Consider the following 15,255-nt stretch of genomic DNA (forward strand, 5'->3'; position numbering starts at 1 on the left):
TCTTTTGCGGTAAATTGCTACAAGGCTCTGCTGCTCTTGTGACACTGATGCATGGTTCTCATGAGGTGAAATCTTGTATCCCATTTCCCTGGATAAATGCTCTACAGTGACAACTAAAACAGTTGCAGCTTCTCACCTGCAGTTTGCGGAGCTGCTTGATGGCTTCTTCACGATTCTTGTTAGCAGTGTCTATGTGGCTTTCCAAATCCTTCAGGTCCATCTCTAGCTTCTTCCTGGCAGCCACAGCCATGGAGCGCTGTTTTCGTTCATCTTCCAATTCCACCTCCATCTCCCGCACCTGCAAGGAGAAACACAGGCATCAGCATTTCAGCTCCTTGATTTCCCAACAGCTACTTTTCGCATCCCCCCTTTCAAACTGTACCTAAGTGCAAGCATGTGACTTGCTTTCATTCTTCCTGGCAGGGGGATGGGGCTCACATTCCTCACTAATAAAGCTACATGGGCACTTCGATAGACAAAGGCTGTTTGAACAAACACGCACACAAGGGGGAAAGTCTCTCACAGCTTCACAGCGCTGCCTGGAGAGTCACCATTAACAAGAATCTGTGGATTGGCACTGTCTAACTGTCTTTGGACACAAGTGCCTTTGTGTACAGAACACTTTCAGGATTTGCAGAGCAATTCTTACTTGTCTAATCAGCTGTTTCTTCTTCTCTTCATTCTGTTCATCACGTCCCTGGAGGTCCCGGTCAAACTGTGCCTTCATGGCCTGTTGGTTCACTTCTAGCCGCAGTTTGGCATCCTCTGTGGCCTGCAGTTCATCCTCCAGCTCTTCCAGCTGTGTCTTCATCTCCTCCACCTGCTGCTCCAGGGCTCGCTTAGCCTTCTCCAGCTCATGGACCTACAGCACAGTACCACATGTGAGGTTTCCTCAAAGAGTGCAAACAATTCATCTATGCTAAGAGCAAAGAAGTCTCAGAATATTGCATCTGTCCCTCTTATTAGGGCAGAGATACCCCTTCAAAGCCAGCTGCTCGCATACCTGCAAACTGACAATGTGAAACATCATTACCTACTAGTTCTGGTCATCTATGTGTGGTGGTGGGGAGAAAATGAAAGCATTTGTTAGCTTAGACCTGACCTACTCTGGACACCTCTGGTTCTGACATAATTCAAGAAACTACTTTTTATTCTCTGAACTTTTTCTTTTCCTTCCTGCTTATCATAACATTCTTTGTCTTGAAATATTGAAGTTACTCTCTTCCATGGCCTTGCTAATCCCTGTATTTTCCATATCAGGCTCACATCATACCTTCATCTCTGCCACAATGAATGACACCAGTTAATTTTCAGATTGTCACTACTTCATTTGGGTCATTTCTAGGCTCTTCCAACCCATCTTTCTCACTTACTAATGTAACACAAACATAACATTCACAAACTTGCAATGTATCCAGTATTCTCTTTTACATTTCTCTGTGTTCACACTAACATAAGATTTTTGCAGTATTAAACTAACAGTGTCACCTGTGTGACACTTCCTGCCCAGATATTTTAACTTCATACTTACGCTTTTCCCAACATCATCCTTTGAACTCATCAGGTCTTCCATCTCCATGCGGAACTGCTTATTGATTCGTTCCAGCTCAGCTTTCTGCTCTATGGCTTCTTCCAGGGCTCTGGCCAAGGAGAGGGCCTTGGTCTCCTTCTCACGGGCTTCTGCCTCAGCGCGGTCCCGTTCTTCTGCATACTTGGCAGAGATGTTCTTCTCCTCTGCCAACAGCTACAAGAGCACAACATCAGTATTCTGAGAGATTACTGACAATTTTCTAACAAGGTAAACATGCATTTTTTTCATTAACGTCTTCTTAATACTGTTCTGCCATGGATAGAAGGAACCAAGAAAAGGCATCTTCAAAGAATGAAGCATGCCATCCCACCTTTAATAACTATGATGACCTCAAATGAACAAACTTCTGATTTCCTAGACCTCCAATCTATTATTTCCAACTTTCTCTCAACACTGATCTGCAGACAACACTTTGAACATAATGTAAGTTCAAAACTTACAAAGGTTTCCAAAGTGTTTCCCTTTGGAAAAAGGAGCATCGTTAAATTTCTTATGCATGGAACAAAATGAGTTTTCTTCTATGAAAGCTTAGTTCTCCACTCTATACGTTATGCCTTAGTTCAGAAATAAATAGGCATTCTCTAAGCAACATTGCTTGGATATTCCTAAGGCAGACCTGTCAATAAGATGCACCTACTGAATGCCCAGTGACCGCAGTCATACCTGATCAAACTTCTTCTGCTTCTTCTCTAGGTTGGAAACAATCTGCCGCTGATGATCCAGGTCCACAGTGAGGTCATCCAGCTCTTGCTGCAGGCGAGTCTTCGTTTTTTCCAGCTTGTCATATGCAGCTGTCTTCTCCTCATAACGCTGGCTCAAGCCCTCCAAGTCCTTCTGCAGCTTCTTCCTGGCTTCCTCTGCTGACTCAAGGCAGCCCAGGCCATCATCCATCTTCTTCTTTGCATCTATTGCCTGAAGGACAGAAAAGATCACACATGAAGCCACGCCACAGATAACACTATATGTAGTTTACTTGCACCAGCAGTTGAAGAAACAAGTCTGCTCATTTCTGAAGGTATCACTCCCCCCTCAAAGAATACTATATGACTGAATTTCCAAAGGAATTCCTAGATAGAAATCTACAAGTTGTTCATATAATTACCAAAGACCTCTTCATTTCCTCTCTGACCAAAGTCATCTGGGATCACTCTTTCCCAAGAAAGGTTCCGTTACTAAAAATCAATTCTGCATTTAGATTTTACTTCCTTCGAGACAGACCTGCACTTACGCTTCCTCTCAAAAGCCCTTGGTTTATGGGATGAAGACTCTGTACCTGTTGCTGAAGAACAGAGATCTGTTTCTCTAGATTTCTCTTTGCCTCCTCTTCTTCTTCCAGTTGCTCTCTGAGACTGTTCTTCTCATCCTCCATTTGCTTCAGCTTAGTGCTCAGGCTGAGTTTTACACGAGTCTCCTCCTGCAGCAGCTCCTATAAAGCAAACACGCCAGTGGAATTCAGCACCGCTCCTTGGCCACTCTCTCCAGAATGAGTATTTTTGAGGTTGAGTTTAAATAGGCAACTTATTTCACAGGTAAGACAACTGCAGACAGAATTTATAACTGTCTTCCAGTGAGTCAGTATAGAAACAAAATACTGAGAAGGTTTCTGTTCTCTTGTACACTCTAACAATTAAAGTATATTACTTCACTATTCAAGCCACCCATAGTCCTTTCTAGAGTCCCCCGAGTAGCACACAAAGCATTAAAAACTTTCCCAACAACAGCGTGTCTGTATTTTGCTAACACGACTTTCTCATTTTCAAGTATCAAAGAAACGGACAACAGGCTAAAGTGACTTAGCATGGTTAAAAGCAACGTTGGTCTTAGCAGAATTTTAAGACACTAGTCATCTATCAACCACATTTATTGACTTATGCTGCCAGTGCTTGAGCTGAAGGATCTGTAGAGGCTAATAAGACCAGTCTTCAAACTAGTGCATATTTTTTTTGTATTGGGCGCTATCTTTGAGTCTATTTCTTAAGAAGAGTAATAAGTAGACAGAACATCAATGACTGTTCAAGGTTACTCAGTATCTGAGGTTTGATGCATTCTTCCTTTCCCTCCCAACCTTCTGCTTGGTACTCCATGCTTTACCAAAACAGTTATATTCTACTAACTGTACATGATTGTTTTATCACGAATTGTAAGACTAAGCATATTTTTTTCCTGAAAAAATACCAAATTATTTGAATATATCACTTCCCCAACACCCACTAAGAAATAAAATTTTCTGCTTAACTTAACAAATTTAACAGAAATCATACACACATACACACAAACCCTGTCAAATAGTGACTATGAAGATCTCAAAGAAGACCATAGCATTCCAGTGCAGTTTTAGCATTAAAGAGCTCTCAAGCAGAAAGGTGATACAGGAAGACTTCCAAATCTAAGACAGGGAAAGTTCCAAATGGTCCACATACTGAGGAACCAGAAGGAAAGTAAACAGCTTGTTTTTGTAGAAATGCTCTCAGTACCACACAATATAACCCTTTAGCAAAAAACAGCCAGACCCAATTCTTTGAAGTGTTCTACATCCAGTAATTAATGGTGTCCAAAGTGATTTCCCACTTTAAGAGTTTTTAACGGACACTGGCTGCACCATACACAGATGCCTTGGCTTCCAAAGCTCTCACCTGGGTGTCCTGAAGCTGTGATTCCAGAGCAGAGAAGTCCTTTGCTAATTTGATTGATTTGCTGTCAGACTGGTTCAAAAGACCTGTGACATTGTCCAACTCGACCTGAAGGAGAGATCAGAGTATCGGTTATTAAATGCATCAGCAAAAACAAAGCCAGGAGCAGATAAGCATTTATGAGACCCAAAAGTGAAAGCCGAGGCACCTCTCAAAAGTAAGGTATGTGCATCATCTCTGAGGGGAATGAATGCATCATTTCCAGAGTCCCAAGGATGAAATGCGAGAAGTCAAAAAGATTTTTGCTTGGGATCACCTCTGTTGCAACAGCCTTCTGGTTTTGGTTGTTTTGTGGTTGGTTGTTTTTTTTTTGTAAGGCCTAGATGAGATTTTAGACAGACTGGCACTAAACTAACTCTCTTCTGTTTTACAGTATTTGCTTCAGGACTGGATATGGAGCCTCAAAATTACATTTTTGCACCCCAAAAGATAGTGCACACACCATCACTGCTCAACTTTTAATGACAACCCTCCATAAAGAAGGCGGCAGAAGACAATGCTCCATGTGAATCAAAGGGATTTGCTGTTCCCTTAAAGAAAGGAAGAAAACCCCCTGTATTTCTACATCACCCTTGAGCAACCCCTCATCACCATCAACATTACAAAGACTCAAGACACTGTCTTCCAAATTAGTTACACAATCATCAGTATGTTTATGCCACTCTGGGTTCACAAGCAGTTGAGTGTTTACAGATCTGTTCTGTACAAACTGATGCATTGCAGAAGGGGAGCAGACAGGCTAATATTTTAAGGCTTACAAAACTCAAATGGCAACTGGTTAATTACTTCACTTTCTCAGGTCTGCTCATGATAAGTGACAGCAATATAAATGTCCTGCCCCGGCAATGAGTTAAGGAGTTTGCATAGTCCTTGGGAAGCAAACTATGGATTTGCTTTCTGTAGGACCTTTATCCTTGGGAGGAACAAGATTTCTGAACTAGATATGGGGTGGTACCATCCTACAACCTTTTCTCTCTGGCCCTGAGCTGAATCAGAAGCTAAGGAAAACCCAAGCCACTCACCTGCAATTTGTTAACCCTCTCAGCCAGTTCGACCTTCACTCTTTCGCCTTCTGTAAATTTCACCTGCAGCTCTTGGAGCTGAGCATCAACTTTTTTCCGCTTGTGCTCAGCATCCCCTTTGCCTTGCAGAAGAACCTTCACCTCATTGGACAGTTCAGCCTTCTCACTTTCCAAAGCTTGTTTTGCCTTTTCAAGATTTGCTTTCACCTGAAGAAGAAAAATAAAATCAGCAAAACCCTTCAGACTTTAGATAAGGGAGGTTCCTTCCACTGAGTACTTTTTTTTTTCCCCCCAACAGACAAGCTAATGTTGCAAGTTTAGCAGATAAATCATAGACTGCTTACTCAAAAAAAAACCCAATTTGAACAGCCTGCCACAGATAAGCAGGAGACAATCTAACAATCAGAGGAGACAACCATACACCATTAGACTTCCAAATTGAAGGTTGTACAAGGCAACAAGTGCTAGCAGTGAAAAGAACATCTTGGCTATGCAGTATAACATGCCTGATGGGAAAAAAGAATGAATGCAACCATTTAAAACAACTTCATACATGCTTCATAGTCAAAAGTGATCTACCATGGGAAGAAGAGCACACGTATTGGAAGCCTAGTATCACTAACACTTCATGTTCTTCTGCAACTTTAAGACATAATCACAGAGCAGCTATTATTTCAGGGAGGCTGACTGCTTTGGCCCTTTTGATTTCTGTTCCACATACCCGTTTGGTTTGCTCCAACTGTTCTGCCAGCTCTTCAATAGCTTGTGAATGTTTCTGCCTCATCTCTTGGATTTGAGCCTCATGAGTCTTTGCCTCATCTTCAAGAGTCTTCTTCAAAACCGTTACTTCTTGTTCTCTCTTTGACCTGCAAAATTCACAAATTCCATTTAGATACCACGGAGAGAATCAAACAGATGTGTATATCCACAAACAGCATCTCTAATGTAGAAAAATGCCAAGGTCTGGCTCTACGAGCTATAAAGACACTTTTAGAAGTTAAAACTCAGCGTTGCACCCTTCTGAAGCGCAAGCTGGCAGCATTACTTTCACCCTAAGAAGTAATAGCCTGAAACTATGAATGTTTCAGGGGTATCACTAACACTGTGTTTAGGGAGCAAATTAACTTTCTTATATCAGGTGAGGTAATGCAGTCTTTACTACAGCTCACACACTACCTCCTACTGTAGACAGTAAGGCTGCTAATCAACCTACCCTGATAAAGGCAAAGATTGCTTTGGTAAGAGTGTGGATGTGGCAGCATTTATTAAAAAAGTCAAAATCAAAGAAGACAATACGGTTACACGTTGGAGATACCTGAGTTCTTGTTGAGCAGCTGTAGAATCTAGCGTGTCTTCTAGCTCCGTTTTCAATGCTTCCAGCTCTTCTCCCAGATCCCGCTTCTGTTTTTCAGCTTTATTCCTGAATGCTCTCTCTGACTCCAGGTCTTCCTGCAGCTCAGTGATCTGGGATTCGAGTTCCCTGATCTTCTTCAGGGCCATGTTCTTCTGAGCTGCCTCTTCTTCCACCCTGTGTTCAACATAGGGTTCTGGTCAGAGCCTATTTAAACTGTATGTAAATTAAAATACCTGTCCTACCAAGAATAACCAAGAAAAAAAGCTGGTATTGATCAGCTCTACAATATCACATTCAAACTTTGATCCTTGTATCATCTACAAATTTTAAGTTCTATAGCCCAATACTTGAGAGAGCACAATTACTTACCTTAAAGAAGGGGACAGAGAGAGACTGACAACAGAAGAAAGCAGAAGAGAAAGCACCATTTTACATCGGAAATGGGTCACTTTACTGCTTAGATGAATACAGCAACTACAAGAGAGACTGTGTTGCCACTACTTTTTAACCCCTCTGAAATCTTACTGCTCCAGTGAAACACGTGCAGTGCACGCTATATTCATAGTCTAGCTCTGTACAGAGAATGTGGCAGTGAGCAGCAGCCAAAGAACTCTGATGCCGAGGACATGGATCGTAACAGTCAATGGGCTGAAATACAACAGCCACAGATACCATTTAGTTCCTATTCCAAAGTGAAACAAGACAAGGAATGCTTCCCAACCTGGTGGTCCCTGAACCCTGCAGGTCAGGTTCTCACCTAGCTAAGGCTGCTTGCAGCTCCTCTTCCTTCTTGGCCAGCTGCATTTTGAGTTCCGCAATCTGAGCCTGCAGCTCAGCAATCTGGTCATGCAGATCACTGGAGTCCCCTTCAAGCTTTCGGCGAGTCTTTTCCAATTCTTGCCTCTGCTTTTCTTCACGCCGCAGCCGTTCTGATGGAGATGGGGACATATTAAGTTACACAGACAAGACATACTAAAAGAACATTGTACGAGCAGAGAAAACAAAGCTATTTAAGCAATAGTTTCTTTCCTAATAATACAACTCTCCAAACTGTAGCTGGAGTGCATTACTCTGTCAGGACCTACATATCCAACTGTCCCCATATTTTGCCCTCAAAACATATCTGGGCGATTTCCCTTTCCCTCATCTTACAGCCAAACCTCCTTTCCCCCCCTCTTTCACTGGAATAAACAAGGCCAGCACACCACCAGTCTCTCCCAACACCCACACCACACAGGCATAAGCATTCATTAAGCAATGCTGAACACAAGGTCTGCTCTCCCTTTACTGCAGCTAAACAGGCTGGCTCCTGCTGTGTTAACCTGGGCAGCCTCCAGATAAAGTGCCTCTAGCCCGAATGCTGAAGAACTTGTGCAAACAGGATACCAGAAACAGCACTAACCCTGACAGATTGATGCTGCTGGAAGTAGAAAAGTGGAGACACTTCCACAGTAGGAGAAGAAAGAGAACCAGCCTCTCTTCTCCATTGGCCTGCTGCTTTGGAGAGGATTTTTATTTAGATCAAGGGCTCAGCTGACGAGGCACATAACCTTCAGCCAGCGACTGACAGCTCTATCAAGCCGATCAATAGCATACACACTATAGGCTAATTTTTAACCCCTCAGAAACTGGAGAGGACTAAAACTCTAGAAATGAAACTGAAGTTCAACAAGTTTTAACAAAAAGCCACCTAAAACTAAACAGGCAAGTCCTTTGCAGGATCTACCTTAAAAAAACACAAACAAACCCAAAACTACCTTCAAGGTCTGTGATCATGGCCTCATGCTTATTCTTAAGTTTGGCTAGACTCTTAGATTTCTCTTCTTCCTCTGTCAGGTTCGTTGTAAATTCAGACATTCTGTCTTCCAACAGCTTCTTCTCCTGCAGAATTGATAAGGCAGTGTCAAAGCAGTTATTGGAATTAAAGGGTTGGTTGTTTTTTTTTTTTACAGAGTTGACTGTGCTTAAAAATGTCAATGTCATGAGTGCTCCTCGGTCCTGCTTTTAGGAAACTCTACAAATAGTATTCAAATAAATCGGTACTTAAAGATTTTTATTTGATAGCCCTTTCAAAGCTGAAAGGGAACCCTGTTTATGAAATAACTTTATGAAACAACAGTATGAAATACTGTTTGGCACAACAATGTATCAGAAAACATTTGCTCGTGGATCGTTATTTAGTCAAAGCTTTTTAAATATCACGCAATACTGACTTGCAAAGAACACAACCAGGCACTGAATTTCAAAAATTCAGGTCAGAGCTGTCAAAGACAAGACTGAATTAATTCTTAAGTTTCCCCACAATATGGGAAAGGTCAACCTTTGGTGGGTGGCTCCAAGAGAAACACCTGTACATCTTTGGACTGCTTATGAAGTCGCAGGAGTCTTACCTTAGCCAATTTGACATTCTGATCTTCCAGAACCATCACATCTTCTTCCAGTTTCTTCAATTTGGCCTCTGTGGTCACCTTTTCTAGCTGCAACTTCTGCCTTGCACTTTCCTCTTCTTCAAGCTGCTCCTCTAGTTCCTTCACAACCACAGAAAAGCAAGGCATTTGTCAGTGCTGCTCACTAACCAAGGTAGCTCAGTAGCAATACTAGAACTTGGAAGGTTTCTTTACTCTTCCTTCAGGGTATTACTAGTACTTTCCAGAAGTGACATCTCTGCCATGACTTAATACACCATACTGCATTTTAACCAACAATTTTTCTATCAGACTAATTAATGCTATTTTGCAGAGAAGAATGCTACGATACCTAAAATACCTGGCTTAAGCAAAGACTTGTCTAATTATTTGACAAGTGGCCATCATCTTCATCTTCAAGAACAGAACAGCTCATTCCAGATGACTGACTGAATGCCTCAGGCTCAGCATCAGAATCACTGTGTTCTATTGCTATTTCCACAGATAGATTTTTCTATGCTTTTTTTTTTGGTCTGTCTCTCCTGTTTCCCTACAAGCTGAGTCAAAAGAACTACTCTAACCCTTACTGTCCTCTTCACTGACAAGAGAACAGCATTTCTAAGACATTACCTGGATGTTCTGCTGCATTTTCTTCTTTTCAGCCTGCAGATGCTGACACCGTTCTTCCTCTTCCTCCACCCTTGCTTCCAGGTCATGACATATCTCCTCCAATTCTTGTTTCTTGGCTGTCAGGCGGGCTCTTATCTCCTCAGCTTCAGCACAGAGTTCAGTTTCTGCTTGCAACTGTTCCTGCAGCTGCATCTTCTCTGCCATTAGCTACATTGGACACAAAGCCAGAAATAAGACAAGCTCCAATCTACCAAAGCACTTAGCAATCTGTTAAGTGAAGTTAGTGCTCCTGTGTTCCACAGCTATAGTTTTCATCATTGCAGCAGTCTCCTGCTGCTAATCTAACCCTAAATACCAAAACATAGTTTCTAAGTGTTTGTTCTCCTTCACAAACCACACACTGCAACCACATGTTAGCCTTAACAAATTTCTCAAGACCATATCCATTTGAAATAAGGAGATTGTCTAGTTTTCCCTTATAAAAGTAACACAAATAATTATTATCTGCCCTACAGAAAAACAATCCTGCTGCCACCTTCTGTGTTCCAAACCAAAAGGATTCCATTAACGACAAGGCTGAATTCAATCAGCTTCCTATAATACTCAGCCAAAGGAGACTTTTCTTCACATAATGGCTACAGAAGGGCAATAGGTGGTCACTGTACAAAATGACCCACTAGATGAACTGAGCTAGGAAGAAGGGCAAAGGAAATTGAACAGGATGGCAGCCAAGTCACATATTTCAACAAGGTGGAATCCTGCAGCTTATCCATCAGACCAATAAAGCAAAGGAGGAGTTCTCAAGCAGTTGGACAGGTGGAGAGAGAATTACTTTTACACATGAGATTTGCAAACTCACTTGGGCCTGGAAGGTCTCCATCTCACTCAGTCTGTTTTCTGCAGCCAGCTGCTTCTCCTTGACCTTTATTAGTTCTTCTTCCTTGGCCATCATCTCCTCTTCCTGTCTGCTTACTTGCAGAAGGGGCTTCACCTGAAAGGGAAACCAAGGGAATGAGATGTGTATAAGGAAAGCGTGAAGAAGTTCTCTTGGACCCAATAAACATTGAATAAAACAACATTTTAGATAAGTGCCATATTTGAAGGTCTGACCATTTGTTTTGTTGTGAACACCAGGAGGATCATAGAAGACTAGATATCATCCGCTCTGCCAATAACACACTTTCTGCCTGCCCAACTTTTCCTCCAGGATGGGATGCATCAGGAAACGGTTGGGTAAATTCCAGACCCTCAAGGGCTAAGTAGTAATAGCAGGAGAATAAAAAAGCTGCCATATGGTGGGGAAATTGACAGGTAGGTCAATGTAAACAAAAGCAAACGACACCCATCTCTGTGCTCCACCATCAAAACCCCTTACAATTAATTTAACAGGAAAGAGAATAAAAGTTTAAACTCTGCTCTCAACTCTCACTTAGTTGCAAAGTCTCATGGCTAAAAAGCACGAGATCCCATACATTTAGGAAACAGATGATTTCTTCACGTGTTCATTGTCTTGATAAAGGTAAAATATCTACAAGTCTAACAACAAGATCAGACGTCAGTGTTCTTCCTTCGCTCTTACCACCATGGAGAAAGAGGTGGCAAGCTATCCCTGTATTAACATTATTTGTCTAGCTAAATTGACTAGCCACATAGTAAGTGACCCTTTTAAGTACCATACCACCAAAGCAGAGATCCTTTTAGGCATAAAGCTGACTTCTGCTTTTCAACAACATTGCTTGGATATAGCCTTGCACTTGGTTTATGCAGCCATACTGCATAGCTATAAAATACGGTATGATATTCTCTGCCGAAATGAATCAAGGCATAGTTGCAAGCCAACCCAATTGTAGAGAAAGTAGCTTTAGTGCTCTGGTTCAACCTGAGAAGCTGAAATTGAAACGAAGCTGTAAAAATTGCACAAGGGAAAATATTACCTTGGTGAACAACCTCCACCACTGCCAGTTCCGCAGTTTCAAATAGGCAGCACAGTTCCTCTGAAGCACTTTCATGGCTGTCAATTGCTGCTGGCGCTTGGCAAAGGCTCTGCAAGGTAAGGAGAGGTCAGACAAAGGAACCCACCGTGACATGCAATTCTCTCCACCAAGCCCTTTCTTAGATACCGCTACATTTTTACTTCAGAAGGCTCCCCCTAAAAACCCATCAAAATTTCCAGTTAACCTCCTCTATCTCTTAAAGGGTTATTTTCACTCAGGTAAGAATGGTCATCCTCCCCTTTATTCATTTTCCTAATTAATAAAGTTTTTCCCTGTTATCTTCTAATCTGAAAAGCCTCACTATTTTCAGTTCAAAAAAGGGAGATCTGAAACAGGTGTGTTTTCCTGCCAATCTGACAGATACTATTTTTGTTTTTAGAACTGTACCATTTGCAGTCCTACCAAATAGCTTAAGAGAAATCTTACACCTCCTGATCAGTACCATACTAAGAGCTTTTAATTTTCACATTTGCAGTTTACAGCTCTTCAGAAACTCTGCTTGCTGTATAGTATTCCTATAGAGAGGAATAGACTTTACTGCTCTATAGGTTTAAAATTATTACTACAATATATAGGTTTAAAATGGTATCTTCTATTATTTATATATATAGGTTTAAAATTATTATAAATTCATAGGTTTGTAATGTACTTTACAAAATATGGTCCTTACTTTCTGGCCAGGTAGCCTCTGCAGCATGCTTGGAAGCCAATAATGACATCTGTGATCTTCAGGTCTCTCTCTTCTTCAAGATGAGCAAGGACTCCAGCTCTGAAAAACACTTTACTCTGTCCAATTCGATAAAGGTTGGAATCCAGCTCCAATGCTTTGATCTGAAATGAGAGAGAGAGAAGAATTCATCTCCTGCAAAGACTACTTCATGTGAAACATCACAAAACATATTTGTGTCTCGTGGCTGTAAGATACCCCTTCCCTACAATTAAGCCACTCAGGCCAAACAAAGTTGCTAGCTCCCAATAAGGTCCTGTCCCAATTAGAGGAGTTGGAGCTCAGCCAAGCACAGCATGAAATGGAGGTAATCAGAGACAGAAAACATGATAGAAAGCATTAATATAATACCACATCAAGTACCCAGAACTACAAGGACATTGTGAGGAACATATGCCTAGTCCCAAGAGCCCTCTTCCTTTCCTAAAGGAAACACATCTGTTGATCCTTCCTATTTACTTTTTCCCCAGTCCTAATCTTGTTCAGAAAAAGGCACCCCAACCAACTTTGCCATCCTCTACAGGATTTGCTGTCACCACTTACACTTGGTTAAGATGAATAAGGTATATGCCTTTAAGACAGAAAAAAAGGAACCCCTTACAACCAAATTCAATTCAGTCTCCCCTTGTCTTCAAGCTACAGAGCCAAAACTTTCCCTTTGAAGCAGGCAATTCTGCAGAAATTAATTGGAGCCTTCACTGAAAGCATTTGTCATCAGCTGGCCATTAAAAAAAGTTTGTTGAAGTTCATACTTTAAGCATGTGCTAAAGATAACATTAATGCTTCTAAACATTTTGATTCCATGAATACCGCTGGCATATCAAACTGTATGCATCTGTGGAAACAAAAGATCCTCTTTGCCTAGAATTATTGAACCTCATGCTAGTCAAAAGCCTCCATCTGCAAAGCCAAGAGACAGCTTTCTGCACCCTCCTTTTCTCAGACAAAACATTTGACTTTGGAATTTTGATCTGTGAGTAGAAGATATATTTAACATGCACAACTTGAATTTCCACACCACACCCATGAAGTTTATTCAATTCAAGTGGAGTTTCTAGGATGTCTTACCATCAGCACACAAGCCTGCTTTCCATCCATAAATCCTTTGGGAATTGCATTTGGAGTTAAGATTTCATATCTGAAAAAGAGAAAGCAGTAGAGTAGTTACACAAGAATATTTGAAAACAACAACACTTCGTGGTCTTGTTAGAAGAAAAGAATTGCATGTCTAGACAAAAGAGTATGAAGCAGCAGTCCTAGATGGGGTCCTCTACACCTCACCTTAACTACACGCTTACTAGAGGAGTTAAAGATGCTTTTGGGAGGCTTTGTGACAGGGAATACCAACACACAAATGTTCTCTGTTGCTGCCTTTGAAAACGGTGACAATCTAGTTGCAATAAAATACTTCAGTTTTTGCACTTATGTCTTAACTTTGCCAGGACAAAAACTGCTTCAGACTCCTTTCTAGACCTTACCTTTGTCTGAATTCCTGGAACACAACTCTGTTGGGGAAACCTTGACGACAAATACGGATTCCTTCTAGCACTCCATTACAGCGAAGCTGGTCAAGGACCAAGTGGGGATCTAGTTTTCCAGCCTAGTGAGGAAAAAGCATCTTTTATAAATACCACAAAGCTTTTGTAAAAGGGGCTTACCCCCTTGCCTCCCCCTCTGGTTTGTAAAGCAGACAGTTCTCTCTTTACCAGTTAGAAGCAATCAAAAGCTTTTATGCCACCTTAAGAACAGCAAAGATCAGTCTCCAAATTTGTGGTAAGTATACAGTTATTTAGGATGACATTAAAAAGATACCCTGAGAAAACAGGACCTCTTTATGATCTCTTACAAAACCTGACAAAATTAGCAACCCAGCCACATGACCCCAAAAGCCCACATGACACTGCATGGGCTCTATTGTTATAACTGTCTTTACCTTTTTCTCATGGTTGGGAATAATACAACGGACGAAGTTGGGGTTGGTGTTCCTCAAGGTAGCCATCAGTTTAGCCAGCTGTTCTTTATAGAGCTGTCCCACTGTCCGGAACATACCCTTCCTGGTTTTAAAGGCCCCTGGCAATGCTGTATCTGACATACCAGCTACTTGATCCAGCCCAACAATGCGGTCAACTAGAGAGAGCAGAAGGAGGAGTGTTAAAATTCTGCCACAAAGGAAGCATCGGAACGTACAAAGGACATCTGGGTAGAACAGGATAAATGAGAGGAGCTGCAGGATCCTTTTTGCTTCATCTCTACACAGATGTCGACTCCTGTACAGAATTTGTGCAGGGATAGGAGCAGGAAGGAAAGAAAAGCAACAGCTCACTACAGGAAGTTTGAATGATGGAGCCAAACTTACTCCCAAACATTCTACTGATGCTCTGGATGGCAGCTCTGGAAGAGCAATCTAGAAGTGAGTTTCAGATGCTTCTACTTGCTTAAGTTACAATGAAAAACAACAAACCAAGAGTTCTATCTGCTAGCCCAGCAGAGTCAACTGTTAGTTAACTCTGACCCAGAAGGTGCCACAGTTAGAGGAAAAAGCCCAGCTTCACTCTTGCATTACAGGCAGAACTGCCATGACTGGTGACTGGAAAAGCCGTATCTACTTGTAAACTGAGCAGACACGGTAAAAGGCATGTTTAAGAGGCGTGACAGAAACCAAACCTCAAGATACCACTGTTTGAATTATTTTTGGAGTACAAGTATTCTATGACTTTGGAGAAAGTCAGAACTCCCTGCTGCAATAGTTTCTCCACTACGCCACTGTGACATTCAAGCACCGATGAAGCTATCACCTTGATGGGTGGACCCCACAGATCCCTTTTTTCAACAGAAGCCAGCC

The 15,255-nt window shown here is 41.7% G+C and overlaps 1 protein-coding gene across 2 annotated transcripts in view; it reads right to left on the minus strand.

The window, feature by feature from the left end:
* Positions 1–15,255, minus strand: part of MYH9 (myosin, heavy chain 9, non-muscle) — a 70,332-nt gene that overhangs the window by 5,572 nt on the left and 49,505 nt on the right. For both annotated transcript variants that reach the window (XM_014963668.1, XM_014963669.1), the window contains exons 16-34: positions 14,347–14,540; positions 13,892–14,013; positions 13,482–13,551; positions 12,357–12,517; positions 11,627–11,735; positions 10,552–10,683; positions 9,693–9,899; positions 9,048–9,185; positions 8,415–8,538; positions 7,415–7,586; positions 6,619–6,831; positions 6,025–6,169; positions 5,304–5,510; positions 4,225–4,329; positions 2,865–3,017; positions 2,255–2,503; positions 1,532–1,744; positions 650–862; positions 137–298 (exon numbers count right to left, since the gene is read on the minus strand). In XM_014963668.1, the coding sequence (XP_014819154.1) occupies positions 137–298; positions 650–862; positions 1,532–1,744; positions 2,255–2,503; positions 2,865–3,017; positions 4,225–4,329; positions 5,304–5,510; positions 6,025–6,169; positions 6,619–6,831; positions 7,415–7,586; positions 8,415–8,538; positions 9,048–9,185; positions 9,693–9,899; positions 10,552–10,683; positions 11,627–11,735; positions 12,357–12,517; positions 13,482–13,551; positions 13,892–14,013; positions 14,347–14,540 (3,089 nt within the window). The remainder of the gene's footprint in view (positions 1–136; positions 299–649; positions 863–1,531; positions 1,745–2,254; positions 2,504–2,864; positions 3,018–4,224; positions 4,330–5,303; positions 5,511–6,024; positions 6,170–6,618; positions 6,832–7,414; positions 7,587–8,414; positions 8,539–9,047; positions 9,186–9,692; positions 9,900–10,551; positions 10,684–11,626; positions 11,736–12,356; positions 12,518–13,481; positions 13,552–13,891; positions 14,014–14,346; positions 14,541–15,255) is intronic.

This window comes from Calidris pugnax, unplaced genomic scaffold, assembly GCF_001431845.1.
Source record: "Calidris pugnax isolate Ruff unplaced genomic scaffold, ASM143184v1 scaffold44, whole genome shotgun sequence".
Lineage (NCBI taxonomy): Eukaryota > Metazoa > Chordata > Aves > Charadriiformes > Scolopacidae > Calidris > Calidris pugnax.